Genomic DNA, 16034 nt, shown 5'->3' on the forward strand with positions numbered 1-16034 from the left:
AATATATCTAAGTTAACAAGGTGAAAACAACAATACCTTTCTAATGTTTTGTAACTGATGTTATTATGTCTTTGAGCTCACACCGGGTATACTGCAGAAATGGTTCTCTATGTTCCACCTTGTATGCCTCTGGTCCTGTGTTATCATAAAACAATACACCTGTGATTGGATTCACTACAACCTCAAGCAATGCATGGTCCTTTCCAGTGATTTTATGAAAGTGAGCAGTGATGTGTTTGTCATTCCAATCTAAAATGTCTCCCTTGTAGTCAATGTGGCACATACCACCTTTCAAACGTTGCTCTATTAATTGTTTTATTTAAGGATATTTGTCCATGGGCAATTCGATTCCATGATCTTCAAATGTTTTAGACACATATTTGACTGGCTTTCCTTTGATCTTGGTTTGAAATTTCTTTTCTTTTTCTCCTATGCCAAGAATAAATGACCCGATTTCCTTTAGTTTTGCAAGTGCAGTTACATACAGAGGAAGACGCAGATCCCACAAGTGGTCTACAAATTGTTTTGTGTCTCCTAAAATTGCCTTCTTCTTCGTCTGTTCTTGCGTTGTGAAAACAAATCCTTTCAGCTGAATATCTCTTTTTTCAGTTATGGTTTGTAATGTCCTGTCATTTAAGAAAGGCTGTCTATGCTTGACCTCTGAATGATTTGAATTTGGCGCATCAGAGATGTGTTTCAGGAAGAACCGCAGTGCTTGTGCACTATCTGGTGTAAAGCCTTTGTCTATGATAAATTTAGTCTTGGGATCTGTTATGATTATTGCAGATGAAGGCTCAATGTCAATAACCACAAATTCCGGATCCCCCTGGAGTGTCTTTTTGTAGTAAACATCATCAAATGTTTCATCAACATTTATGATAGTTTGAAGGTCATCATCTATGAACTCGTCAAAGTTTCCCTTACTCTGGTCTTCTGGACTCAGGCCTTCTAAGTGAATAAGAAGTTGTCCGCCTAAAGAATTCCTGAGAGCCGAGACAGACCGTTTTATCTCTTCTTTCTTCTTCTTTTTCCTTTCTGGATTAGGGCGTCGAGATGTTTGTGTTCTGTCGTCCCAACTCTTGTTGAAAATAGTTACTTCAAGATGCACGCAAAGGTTGTTGTTCCTTTTGTTGAATTCTTCACTGTACCGTTCACATTTTTTACATGTCTGAAATGTAAGTGCAACTAAGGTTATAAGACCAACACGTCAACGAGAAATGATGTTCATCTGTTATTTTAATTGTCAAAAACCCCTAACCTTACTTCATTTGATATATTTCTGTGTTGTATTACGGTTAAAAAAACATACATGTATGTGTGTGAAGACATACTTGTATCCTAAGGATTATATACTTATTGTCATTAGAATGTACTTTGTCCTCTCAGTTACCTAATAGACACGTCATGTGTACCTAAAAAGAAAAGTAACTGCTAACTGCAAGGGACATCGACCTAGTTTGCACACACAACTGACTTTGCCAAGGTAAGTTGATATTACAAACTCAACATTGAGTTGTTATCACCAAGTAGCCAGTACACAACAGGTAGGTATTGACTAAAGTACAGGTTGTTAAGTTTATCAGGAGGACATGCGTGGCCCCGTGATGATGAAGGATACCCTTTATCTGGTGTCATGTCCATTATATCGCTTCGTATGGCACGTAGATATCTTTCGGGATCTACTGCGCACATAACTATGATGCATCGTAAACAATCTGTTCTGCTGAAAAAACTGCACCATGCAACAATAATGTTTGTTTATTACTGACTAACTGACTAGCAATATCTCCTGCTCAGTGTAGGAACCGCCTTGCAGTTTTCTTAGCACTTCCATCCAGTGTCCACCATCCACGTTAGCAGTTATCTGGTTCCCTATTAATACTTTTATTATCAATCATTAGAATATTACAGATTATTTGTTCCATCATCAATTAATTGACAGTTTATCCCCTTTAGATAATACGTACCATCATTTACGAATCAGGATTGAAACAGGTATCACATGTTGGCTTATGTACTCAAAACTAGTTCTAGTTTGGTCTCACACATATAATGAGTGAGTGAGTGAGTTAATATTTAACGTCACATCGGCAATATTGCAGCCATATCGTGACGAGAGAAAATGTGACTTTAATAACATAAATGTAAACTGTATAAAATTCTGTCGACAAAGGACAGTAAAACAACTAGTTTATCACAGATGGAGATTGTAAAACTAGCATAGTATAATAAAATTCATAACAATTCAAAACAGTACACAATAAAAATGGGCTAGAGATCACCAATAACCAAAGGTAGGTCACCATACTAGGTACCATGGGGACTTACGATACTTCTGCTACCTACATGGTAACCCAGCAGGATTTACACCATCCCTCTGGCTACTGGTGATTGTTGGCAAGTTTAAGCCAAAACATTTAAAAACAACAAGAATTCTACGATTAAAAACATGGAAAATGAAAAATACTTTGAATGAAATGGGACTTACATACCATCTCAGGGGGACAATTATTTTACGTTACTTCAACCCCCTTTAAAGGTACAGCCACTAACAATCACAGTTATATAATCATTTTACCAAATTAAAAGCACATACTTTATACAATACATATCATAATTTATCAATCAATTCTATGTCTTTTAAAAAACCAAGAATTAAATGAGAATTAATATGATTAAAAAGATCCTTGATGGATGAAACTTTGAAATACTTATCCCTTGTGATGGAAAAATCAATACAGTCAAGCAGGACATGCTTGACCGTGATTCTTTCATCACAAGGGATACAGAACGGAGGATCTTCACCTTTTAATAAATATTCATTTGTATATCTTGAATGGCCAATTCGACATCGTCGTAAAATGACCTCTTCAAATCTGGACTGACAACCCAAGTAGGTGTAACCGATATTTGGCTTAATTTGATGTAATTTATTGATACCTACTTGGGTGTCCCACTTCTTTTGCATAAGATCTCTGATGTAACATCTGATCACAGGTTTGTAATCACTGTATGGAATTAGAAGTGGTGTCACAGATTTGTTGAGCGCTGCTTTAGCTGCAGCATCAGCCATTGTGTTGCCTTGTATGCCCACATGACTAGGCAACCAACAAAAGACGATGTCGTATTGGCCAGTTGAAAGATCATTATAAAGTTCTAAAATGTTTAAAATAGTTGGATGATTAGAAGAGACGTTTTTCAGTGCCTGAAGGCAAGATAGAGAATCAGAAAAGATTATAAATTGTTTACATGCAGACTGTTTCTGAATGTATAACAAGGCTGTAAGGATGGCATTGGCCTCAGCAGTGAAAATAGAGCTATTGTCTGGTATTCGAGATGATAAATGTTTTGATCCAATGACAGCAGCACTTGCTACTTTGCCACCGTCCTTGGATCCATCAGTAAAGATTGAACGGTGTGTATCGTATTGAGATCTTAAATGTAAATATTCCTGTTGATATACTAGTTGATTAGTGTCAGATTTGAGAAAACGAGTGAGGGAAATGTCTACCTCCGGCCTCACCAACTGCCAGGGAGGAGAAGACAAAAGACGGTAAGGAGAGATAATATCCAGATTTAAATTGGCAGCATGAAAATGAGTTTTGATCCGAATTCCAAGTGGTGGAACCAGCTTTGTTTTTTTCTGAAACAGCTCTTCAAATAGAGGATGAAAAACGGAATCATAAGCAGGATTGGAGGGATTGGAACGTAATTTAGTAACATACTGGAGAGACAATTTAATACGGCGTTGTTTCAGAGAGGGTTCATCAGCCTCGACATAGAGGCTGTCAACAGGAGAAGTTCGAAATGCACCAAGGCACAGTCTAAGTCCTTGATGGTGGATTGAATCTAACTGCTTTAGATTACTCTTGCAAGCTCCAGCATACACAATGGAGCCATAGTCCAGCTTAGAGCGAATTAAAGATCTATATAAGTGAAGAAGGGTTTTCTGATCACCTCCCCACTTTGAATTTGAGACAACTTTTAATAAATCTAGTGCCTTCAGGCATTTAGTCTTTAAATATCTGATATGTGGCAGAAACGTCAAATGGTGGTCGAAAATCAATCCCAGAAATTTGGCCTCTTTGACAACCTTAATTGGGGTACTATCTAAAGAGAGCTCCGGGTCTTTATGGGTTTTATATTTCCGACAGAAATGTATACAATTTGTCTTTGTCTGTGAGAACTTAAATCCATTCTGAAGACACCATTTTTGAATTTTATTAAGACACAACTGTAACTGTCTTTCAATGGTACGCATATTTTTACCACGACATGAAATATTAAAATCATCCACAAACAATGACCCATCGATTGAGTCATTTAAAACTTTAGATAAACTATTTATTTTTACACTAAACAATGTGACAGACAAAATACTGCCTTGTGGAACCCCCTGATCCTGATTATAATGATCAGACAGGGTTGATCCAACACGAACTTGAAATTGTCTATCTGTTAAAAACTGTGATACGAAATGAGGCAAGCGGCCTCTTAAACCAAAGTCATGTAAATCATTTAAAATGCCATGCTTCCATGTGGTATCATAAGCTTTTTCGAGATCGAAAAAGATAGATACAGCATGTTGTTTATTCACAAAAGCATTTTTAATAAATGATTCTAAACGAACCAAATGGTCAACTGTACTTCGGTTTTTACGAAAACCGCATTGGATATCACTGATTAGATTGTTGGTTTCTAAAAACCAAACTAATCGATTATTGACCATGCGCTCCATGGTTTTACAAACACAGCTAGTTAATGAAATGGGTCGATAATTTGAAGGATTGGTGTGATCACGTCCAGGCTTAGGTATTGGTACGACAATGGCTTCACGGCAGGAGGAAGGAAACACACCCGATGTCCATATGTCATCAAATATTAGCAGAAGGGTTTCTAAACAGGGTTCTGGTAAATGCTTCAAGAGTTGATAATGTATATTATCAGCTCCCGTCGCAGTATCATGGGCTTGGTCAAGTGCAGTATGAAGCTCATGTATGGAAAAGATTTCGTTATAATCTTCCCCATTGTCTGATTTAAAGTGTATAGTGTTCTTTTCTTGCTGTTTTTGGTATTTTTGGAATTTCGGGACATAGTTAGAAGAAGAAGAATGTTGAGCGAGGGTTTCTCCAAGCTTATTGGCAATATCAGATTTGTCATTTAATAGCTCGTCTCCATCCTTAAGATGATGGATGCTAGATTTTGAACCCTTACCTTTAATTTTCTGTATCATATTCCATACTTTGGACATGGGTGTTCGGGAATTTATTTTTGAAACATAATTTTGCCAAGTTTGGCGTTTATTTTGTTTGAATGTACGCCTGGCTTTAGCATTAAGAATTTTAAATTTATTCAAATTATGCACCATGGGATGGCGACGGAAATAATGTTCAGATTTCTTCCGTGCCTTTCTAGCTTGCTTGCACTTATCAGTAAACCATGGTTTACGAATGTGTGGATTTGCAGAGGACTTAGGGATACATTCATCAGCTATTTTGTTTAGTTCATCAGAGAACACTTTTATTGAATCAGGAACATCAACAAAACGATCAGGATTTAATTTTCTCGTACAGAGTAACTCGAACAAGGACCAGTTAGCTTTTGTGAAATTCCATCTTGAAGATGTAGGAACATCAGTGGGAGCTATTGTTTGAAGAATAGTTGGAAAATGGTCACTTCCACAGAGGTCGTCGTGGACTGACCATTCGAATTCATTTAGCAAATCTGGGGTTGTAAGTGATAAGTCAAGTGAGGAATAGGTGCCTGTACCAGGATGTAAATAGGTTTTAGAATTATCGTTAAAAATGCATAAATCATTATCAGAAATGAAATCTTCTAGAATTTTCCCTTTCTGGTTGGAATCAGCACTTCCTCAAAGTGGATTATGTCCATTTAAGTCGCCCATAATGACACAGGGCTTGGGGAGCTGGTCATATAGTGCTTGAAGGTCAGTCTGTTGGAGAGGAGAAGATGGAGGAACATAAAGTGAGCACAATGTAAACACAATGTTTAGAGTTAACCGGACAGCAACAGCTTGAAGAGGTGTATTTAGAGGAACAGGGCTATGTATAACACCCTGCCTCACCAAGATAGAGGATCCTCCAGTGGCTCTAGGTCCTGGAGGAGAGAAATAGTTGTATGAATTATATTGTCTTATCTGGAGTTGATCGGTATCTTTAAAATATGTTTCCTGTAAACAAAAGGCTGATGGTTTAAAATCTTGTATTAATAATTGTAAATCATTGAAATTATTCTTTAGCCCTCTGCAATTCCACTGAATAATATTATTAGAGCCATTCATGGTGGCTCAACTGGAGATAGTGAGCGAGATGAAGACCCTTTCCCATGGACTGGGACTGAGGGAACAACATCCATTGCTAAAGGTTCAAAAGGGTTATGAACCTCGACAGGGGTATTAGTAGGAGAAGGCACCTCTAAGTGCTGAAGTGCCCTGGCCCTTCTCATTTGCTTTTTCGTTTGTTTTTTGGACAAATTGGCTTTACCCTGAACAATTTCAATGTCATGTATCTTGTCTGAATCTGACTGTGTTGTAGACTGTGTAGTAGATGGGGAGAGATTCTCTGTTTGAGAAGCAGTTGTCAGTTGGCCACCAAGGTTTATGAGGTCAGCCTGTACCCAAGAGATGTCTGTTTGAGTAGATGCTGTTGACATTTTGGGAGCTGATTTTGTGGAAGACACAGCAGCTGAATAGGTTATGTTGTGTGGAGTCAGGGGTGGAAAAAGTAGCTTTTTTGCTTCTGTGTAAGAAATATTGTTTGTACATTTAAGTTTCAGTATTTTAGTTTCGCGTTCAAAAACCGGACAGGATTTGGATGAAGACAAGTGCTTTCCGTCACAGTTGGCACATTTGATGTCATTTGTGCAATCTGCGCTGTCATGAGTTCCGCTGCAACGGAAGCATCTTGTCTTGGCTGTGCAAAATTTAGCCCCGTGACCGAATTTCTGACACTTGAAACACCGGAGTGGATTTGGGACATAAACCTCCACTCCAATGGAAAAGTAACCAGCTTTTATCGTTTTGGGTAGTGTTGAAAGTGAAAACGTGAAAAGGTAAGTCTGAGTATTGACAATATGTCCATCTTCAGTTTTTCTAGTGAAACGTTTGACCGTAGTGACACCTTGGTTTTTCAATTCAGCTGCAATGTCTTCCTCCGTCATGTCTGCGAGACAGCGAGCACGATCTCTCACAATGCCTCTGCTTGAATTCAGTGATTTGTGTTCAGAAACAACAACCTGTGTGTTAACAAATTGCTGGAGACCCAGCAGATTAACAGATTGCTGCCTCCGAACACATTCCACAAGGATTGAGCCAGATCGTAGACGTGTGACGTTTTGTACTTCTCCACAAACACTTTGTATTCCCTTTGAAATTGCAAAAGGGTTCAATTTTAGGGGATTGCCATCAGCGCATGCGATGACAATGAACCTTGGCCATGAGTCAGTTACCTGTGAAGGGACATCTTCATCAGAAGAAAGAGAATCGACATGCCTACGTTTGTTTGGTTTAGATGAACCAGAGTGAGGATTTAAAGCCATGATGTAAGAAAATATTTCAGCACCCCTGCTCCCCACCCGCCATCGAGTGTCAACAAGGACAGAGCTACAGTGGAAACCAGTCTGGAACACCAGGGTTACAGGGGTGTTATACTCCAGAAATAAAGACATGAAAAGCTGTTGTTAGTAAAAGGACAAATGTCAGGCTGGTTCGGCCCATGGCATTTTCCTATAAAAACACAGAATTCAGAGGTCTGTATCACCAGATTGGCCCATGAGCCACCGCCTTCTGGCATAGGACTCTAGGCAAAATGTAAATGTACATAATCAAGGTCAACAAATATCCTGATCAAAAATGGTGTGATGACATTTTTAAATAATCAAGCATTCCATGCACAGGGCATGGCGTGACCAGCCGATTGATAGAATCGGGCCCATTCTACCACCCGTCTAGGTGAAGTTAGGGTCAAAGTGGTGTGTTGGGCAAAAGAACACTGTTCCTGGCTCCAGTGCCCTCAACCACCAGAATCCCGTCCTCCACCGACACAGGGGCGCAACCCACGGCAAACAGGTTGCCCAATTTGGTCGCCTTTTACGACCAGCAATGGGGTGCTGTGGAAATATTCTGCCCCGGTTCCACACGGGGGAAGAGCGATTAGCGTTACCCAGCACTCACCACGAGGAGGTTGCTCTTCACAAGTGCCCACACATATAATGAATGTTAAAATATATATGAAATCCTAGACAACAAGAGGTGTGTTTGTGAGTATACTTTTACGCCGCTTTTAGCAATGCATGTATATTTCAGCAACACCACGGCGGGAAACATCAGAAATGGGCTTCACACATTGTACCCATGTAGAGAATCGAACCCGGACCATCGGCGTGATCAGCCAACACTTTAACCACTAATCTGCCTAACCCTACCACCCAATAGAAAATAAGGAACCATTCTGTGTTTCTTTCAGATGGTTGATGTGACCGGGTTGAATACCTTTTGCTGTCTTAATTGTTTCACTTAACAAACATCTCAGGAACCGCATGAACAGTATGCCATGCAAATAGTTAGAATATACTGCATCATGACTGCAGAATGTCTACATTTGATGTAACTAAAGAATACATTCTAGTTGTTGAACGGCTCACGTTTAACAGAGCTTTTTTCAAAATTTCAACAGTAATATTTACATTTAGTACTAGCGACTAAATGTTTTTATTGCAGGTATATCATCTTATGTTTACAATTTTACTTACTTCCTGCTACGTCATCGCACGCGCGTGTTCTCGGAAGTTACGTAACCATCTCGTGGTGACGTAATCACTGTTTTTTTTCATTACGTAACCGTCTCTACTCTTCACTTTCGCACAGCTGTCAATCCGTGGTACATCGCATTGTCGCTCTCCGCTTTCTACGTTTTATCTCATCCTTCAATACTACATTCGCTGACGTTTAGTCATACCTTTCTCGCAACCGCCGATAGACCTATCTTATAGCTTCGCTGACGTTTAGTCATACTCCTATCAAAACCGCTGATAGATCATGCCCGCGAAAAGAAGAGCCGCCATCAACCATCGCTTGGTCAGGGGGGCCAAACAGGCACGAGTTGTCACCCCACCCCCAAGAGAGGTGAACGGGATCACCATCGAGCCAAGCGCTACAGCGGACGGTGAGTTACAATATTCCATAAATAATCGTGTGTCAATACCATCTGGTATTTTGGCTTCCACTGCGCCCGTGCCCAAACAAACTGATCACGTTTTGCATAATAATCAAACCGCATCAGTAGCGCAGCAGCTGCAACAAATCTGGGCGCTCTTGGGGCAATCGGGGGCCAATAACATGGGCCAACAACGTAGCACCGACAGTGCTGACATTCCCGCGCTTTCTCTCGATGCGTGCGGTCCAGGTGGGGTTAACCCGCCTTTTCAGATCGAGGCTCACGGTGACGTGTCACTACCGAACACGTCAGCCAATGAAAATCGTCCGTCGGGGGAATCCCTCGTCTTCAACTCAGAGTTTATCGATGCACACGTCAAACAACAAACCAGGGAAAAGGTATGGCGAGGTGAGTATGTGGACATCGGGACACTTCTACCCAACGACGCGGGCACCGAGGACAGCGAAGCGCTAACTATGGTCACAGATACTGCAGGTAAGGTACTATTTAAACCTGTCAAAGCGCCAACGAGGAAAATAACACTGGGAAGCTGGACATCCGCTTTCCATATTTACATGAACATATACCTTGCCAAACATTTCAGCCTACGGATAGTGCAAAGGCTATTATCGTACATGGAAACAATCCGTTCAGCGGCACTTAGATGTGGACCGGATGCCTGGTGTCTATACGACCAGCAATTCCGACATAGGATGGCTAGAGACCCTCTACGACAATGGGACAAACTTGACGGTGAGCTATGGCTAAAATACATGATCCCGCAGTCGGGGCGTCAACAGGTAGGTGGTACATTCGGTCAGCTGACTGCTTCAAGTGTTTCAGACCCTGTACTTAACCTATGCTACGCATTCAACAAACCTCATGGGTGTAAAAAGTACAGCTGCGCGTACTCCCACATATGCAGTAAGTGCGGCGAAACAGCTCACGGGGCGCCGACCTGCTTTCGAGGACAGGGGGTCACACGACCCCCCCCTCTCAATCAATAGCTCAAGCTCACGCTTTAATGGCTCAAGCCCACGCTTTAATGGCCCAAGGCAGTCAACCAGAGGAACTAGAGGTAAGGTCTTTGGCTCCTACTCCCGTCAAACTAGATAAGTTTACACCATGGTTGTGTCGTTATTCTCAGTTAAACGCAGAGGATGCGCAATATTTGCTCGATGGTTTTACATTTGGTTTCCAACTCGAGTTCCAAGGTACACGCCATAGTCGGCTAGCAGGTAATTTACAATCCGCAACCCATAAAGATAGGAGGGACATAGTTAGACAAAAGCTTAAAAAAGAACTGGATCTTAACAGAATGGCAGGACCGTTTAGCACTATCCCCTTTGTTAACTTGCAAGTATCCCCTGTAGGTCTAATCCCAAAGAAACAGGCAGAATCACAACAATGCCAAGGTGAGAAAGTCGATGATTTCCGTCTAATTCATCATCTGTCTTATCCAAAAGGAGGGTCAATTAATGACCACATAGATCCGCAAGCATGTTCAGTCTCTTATGCCAAGTTCGACGAAGCTGTACAGATGGTGCAACACTTGGGAAAGGGAGCACTGCTTGCAAAGTTCGACATCAAGTCAGCATTCAGAATTATACCAGTGCACCCGGATGATTTCGAACTGCTGGGTATCCAATTCGAATGTAAATTTTACTTTGATAAATGCTTACCATTTGGATGCTCGATATCATGTGCTATTTTTGAGACCTTCAGCTCATTTCTCCAATGGTGCATAAGTCAGCGTATCCCAGCAATACCGATTATGCATTACCTTGATGACTTTCTGACGGGGGGACAGCAGGGCACAACACAATGCCAATCCTATTTGCAGTCTGCATTAGAAATGCTAACTCATCTTGGTATTCCCATCGCCCAGGATAAAACAGTAGGTCCAGTGTCTCAACTTACATTTCTGGGCCTCGAAATAGACACGCTAGCTATGCAGGTGAGAATACCGGAAGGTAAGATCAGTGAAATCACAGCCCAAATTCAGCACATACTCGCCACATCAAACTCTAAGGCAACAAAGAAAGAATTACAGTCACTCATTGGTAAGCTCAATTTTGTGTGTAGGGCCATCCCAATGGGTAGAGCATTCTGTCGAAGACTCATCGACCTCCTCTGCCAAGGTAAGCAACCTTTCCATCATATTCGAATCACAGAATGGGTAAAACAGGATCTTCAAATGTGGCTTACATTTCTCACGAACTTTAATGGTGTATCAGTATTTCAGGACAAGCTGTGGGTGGACAACTCTCACCTTCAGCTTTACACAGATGCAGCAGGGAGCATAGGTTTTGGGGCCTACCTTCAGGGCAGATGGTTCTGCGGTAGATGGCCTGACCATTGGGTTAAGGATGGGACAACACTTGACATGACCTTTCTGGAGCTGTTTCCCATCGTCTGCGCCATTCAACTATGGGGAACACAGCTGATGAACAAGAAAATACTGTTCTACTGTGACAACCAGGCAGTGGTGGCAATCATCAACAAGCAATCAACCAAAGCCCCTCGGGTGATGAATCTTCTCCGCCGCCTCATCCTCCTTTGTCTTAACTATAACATTTTGTTTAAGTCAAAATACATTGCAACTAATTCCAATGTTATAGCCGATGCACTCTCGAGGTTTCAGTTCAATCGTTTCCGGGCAGTAGCACCGGAAGCAGAACCTGCGCCAACGCCGGTTCCAGACAACATATGGCACATCTGAAGCAAGAAGTTGACAGGCTACTACTACAGTCACTGTCTGAAAATACCTGGTCGACTTACAGGACAGGCATCAACGCGCTGAAGCAGTTCAGATCGGTGCATCAGCTTCCAGAAACGTGGCCAGTCCCCCTAGATCAGGTCGTAAACTTTATTGCTCATTTGTCAGTCACCAACACAGTAAAAACATATATCGCTGGTATATCCGCCAACCATAAATTTAAAGGTATGGAAGACTGTACCAATCATTTCCTGGTTACTAAACTAATAACAGGTATGTACAAGTCAAGAGGGCGCCAGGACACAAGGAAACCTATTACTCTGGATCTGTTGAAGGTGGTCATCAACAATCTCACACAGGTTTGTTCTTCGTCATACGAGGTATGCCTTTTCAGAGCTGTCTATTGTATAGCCTTCTTTGGCTTCTTTAGAGTAAGTGAACTAGTTCAAACTAAGATGTCACAGCCAGGTTGCTCCATCAATAACGTAAGTATATCAGGCGAACCGGAGAAAGCTACGATCCACCTTCCACACTCCAAAGGTGACCAACATGGGTACGGCAATTCAGTGGGTATAGAGCCGACACCAGGTAAATCACCCTGCCCAGTGGCTGCCCTTAAGGCATACTTAAAGGTACGCCCATCTGGCCCCGCCCAAGCATTTATCCACTTTGACCATTCACCGCTAACCAGGTATCAGTTCCAAGCGGTCCTAAAAAAGGCCTTGGCCCTCAGCTCAATAGGTACTGAAAGTTATTCTTCCCACTCTTTCCGAATCGGGGCAGCAACAACGGCAGCTATCAATGGGGTACCACCACATCTCATCCAGCAATATGGCAGGTGGAAGTCAGAATGCTATCAGTCGTATATACGTCTTCCTGTGACATAATTCTTCATGTTAGTTAACAAGAACTAAAGGCAAATAACTAATAACTGCCAAATGCTACTATAGTACATTTGTTCCAGTCTGGATGGTGGGCTCAAGCTTTATGACAAGGGCGAGGCAACAGCTGTCCCCACAGCGCCCGGAGCTGGTGCCCCACAAAAAGATTTTGTGGTTGGCAAGGGGCGGACTGCGGTGGAACGACCTGGACAGGGTGATCGACGCTCAGGTGGAGGCAACGCGGCGCAGTCCTTCAGCTGTCGTAATACACTTGGGATCCAATGACTTGGGCTCCACGAAGACCAGCCAGCTCCTCATAGATATGGAGACGTCAATCATGCGGATCCAGGCACACCTACCAAACACCCATGTCTGTTTTTCCGGTATCCTACAACGAAGGTATTGGCATTCCGCACGCGACCCACGTAAGGTGGAAAAGAGTAGATCTAAGCTCAATAGGCGGTTAGCCAATCGTCTCCGCGACCTTCCTAAGTTCTCATTTATCCCCCATCCTAGAATAGTGGCCACTGACCGGTCCTGGTTCCAGTGGGAGGGAATCCACCTTAGTTGTAAAGGGATAGTAGCTTTCGTAAAGGATATCGATCATGCCTTGGTCCAAATCTTCAAGTAAGTAAATATAAAGGTAAGACATCTTTCTTATGAGGCAATCATGGCGGGCACGCGTATCATCATCCGCGGCCGTGGGGTGTGGGGTAGCACTTTGGTGCTAAGTGGCGTGGTTCTTCTGGGCTACCTCCTATATCATCATAATTTATATTGATATATATACTAATTAGGGTTTCCGGTTACCTGCTTTCCAGCGGGAACCCAGACTGGGTTACCTTCTTACCAGTTGGAACCCAGTCTTTCCCGGGTTTTCACTCGGGAATCTAGTAACAATTATATTTGGCAACGCAAGTTGCCACATAGCTGGGCCTGGCGGCGTTCGCTCCCATTTAGACCCGCAGCGTTGGTCGGGTTGCGTCGTTTCCGTCATTTGGGCCGTAGCATTAAGTATATATTAACAATTAAATTTGGCCTGGCGGCGTTCGCTCCCATTTAGACCCGCAGCTGTGGTCGGGTTGCGTCGTTTCCGTCATTTGGGCCGTAGCATTAAGTATATATTAACAATTAAATTTGGCCTGGCGGCGTTCGCTCCCATTTAGACCCGCAGCTGTGGTCGGGTTGTGACATTTCCGCCATTTGGGCCTTACCATTAATTATATATTAACAAATATGTTTGGCGACTCAAGTCGCCACATAAATACTATTTATTCCATTGCTAAATTGGGGTAGCCCTTTAGAACCTCCACACCCTCGGCCATTAAATCCACTGTTGCGTCTTTGTCATTCTTTCAACATAGCCCACCTTCCTCAGGGAGGTGGGCCATCGCTGTAATATCCTGCAATAATTACATTTAGTACTAGCGACTAAATGTTTTTATTGCAGGTATATCATCTTATGTTTACAATTTTACTTACTTCCTGCTACGTCATCGCACGCGCGTGTTCTCGGAAGTTACGTAACCATCTCGTGGTGACGTAATCACTGTTTTTTTTCATTACGTAACCGTCTCTACTCTTCACTTTCGCACAGCTGTCAATCCGTGGTACATCGCATTGTCGCTCTCCGCTTTCCCACCCGCCCGCCCTGTTTGCCTCCATCTATCTCATTTCCATTGTACATCAATTTTATTGTCTATGACAGGTACCAGGCACAACAAATTGTACATATCTAATTATATATCTCTCTAATATTGTACATATCTTGACAATGTGAATAAAACAAGTCGTGGAGTGGCGTGGTTCTTCTGGGCTACCTCCTATATCATCATAATTTATATTGATATATATACTAATTAGGGTTTCCGGTTACCTGCTTTCCAGCGGGAACCCAGACTGGGTTACCTTCTTACCAGTTGGAACCCAGTCTTTCCCGGGTTTTCACTCGGGAATCTAGTAACAATTATATTTGGCAACGCAAGTTGCCACATAGCTGGGCCTGGCGGCGTTCGCTCCCATTTAGACCCGCAGCGTTGGTCGGGTTGCGTCGTTTCCGTCATTTGGGCCGTAGCATTAAGTATATATTAACAATTAAATTTGGCCTGGCGGCGTTCGCTCCCATTTAGACCCGCAGCTGTGGTCGGGTTGCGTCGTTTCCGTCATTTGGGCCGTAGCATTAAGTATATATTAACAATTAAATTTGACCTGGCGGCGTTCGCTCCCATTTAGACCCGCAGCTGTGGTCGGGTTGTGACATTTCCGCCATTTGGGCCTTACCATTAATTATATATTAACAAATATGTTTGGCGACTCAAGTCGCCACATAAATACTATTTATTCCATTGCTAAATTGGGGTAGCCCTTTAGAACCTCCGCACCCTCGGCCATTAAATCCACTGTTGCGTCTTTGTCATTCTTTCAACATAGCCCACCTTCCTCAGGGAGGTGGGCCATCGCTGTAATATCCTGCAATAATTGAGTATCACTTTTAAAATGCGTAGGCTAATAATTATTGGACGATCCTGGTAAGAAATGGCCATGAGCAACCCATGCGTCGCAAGAAGCGACTAACGGGACCGGTGTGGTCAGGCTCGTTGACGTGGTTGATGCATTTCACCGTATCCAAATTGCGTAGATCGATGCTCATGGTGTCGATCACTGGATTGTCTGCTCCAGACTCGATTATTTACAGACCGCCGTCATATAGCTGCAGTATTGGGGACAGCGGCGTTAACTAACAAATAAACATAATAAAACATATGATAGTAGTCTGAACAGTTATAACACACAACTACATAATTAGTAATTAGGACACGTTTGACATTCAGTGACTTACCTCATGGTCAAGACTCATCTTCCTTCGGCTGCATGTATATCATGGTTCAGGTAACATCACGACAGAGACATTAGCCTTGTGTATCGTGTGTTGACTCAGGATGGTATGGACTGTGAGCGGGGAGCAGTATCTCGGTGCATGATTATCTCTGTCAGGTCTGTCTGAACGTGTATGTTGCATGGTGTGTCAGCTTATCGGAATGAACGTAGGTTGTAGACGTTTATCAGTTTTGACAAACCCAATGTGCACAGTTTTGTTGCTGACATACCAAGGAACACATCTGTGTTGCTGACAAACTATGGAACACATGTGTGTTGTTGAAAAACCAAGGAACACTTGTGTGTCGCCGACATACCATGGAACACTTGTGTGTTGTCGACATACCAAGGAACACTTGTGTTGTTGACAAACCATGGAACACA

General features: G+C 42.4%; 2 protein-coding genes across 2 annotated transcripts; one reads left to right on the plus strand and one right to left on the minus strand.

Annotated features, from left to right (window-relative positions):
- Positions 1-46: 46 nt before the first annotated feature.
- Positions 47-15696, minus strand: LOC139456234 (uncharacterized). The gene is made up of 2 exons (XM_071237840.1): positions 15613-15696; positions 47-1168 (listed from the first exon to the last, which is right to left on the minus strand). The coding sequence occupies exons 1-2, from the start codon at positions 15628-15630 to the stop codon at positions 320-322; spliced, it is 867 nt and encodes a 288-aa protein (XP_071093941.1). The 5' UTR covers positions 15631-15696; the 3' UTR covers positions 47-319.
- Positions 8866-13404, plus strand: LOC139455960 (uncharacterized). The gene is made up of 2 exons (XM_071237495.1): positions 8866-9182; positions 12857-13404. Exons 1-2 carry the CDS (start codon positions 9056-9058, stop codon positions 13402-13404), a joined length of 675 nt encoding a protein of 224 aa, XP_071093596.1. The 5' UTR covers positions 8866-9055.
- Positions 15697-16034: the final 338 nt, after the last annotated feature.

The sequence above is a fragment of the Haliotis cracherodii genome, unplaced genomic scaffold, assembly GCF_022045235.1.
Source record: "Haliotis cracherodii isolate W230 unplaced genomic scaffold, xgHalCrac1.p SCAF_11, whole genome shotgun sequence".
In the NCBI taxonomy this organism is placed as follows: Eukaryota; Metazoa; Mollusca; class Gastropoda; order Lepetellida; family Haliotidae; genus Haliotis; species Haliotis cracherodii.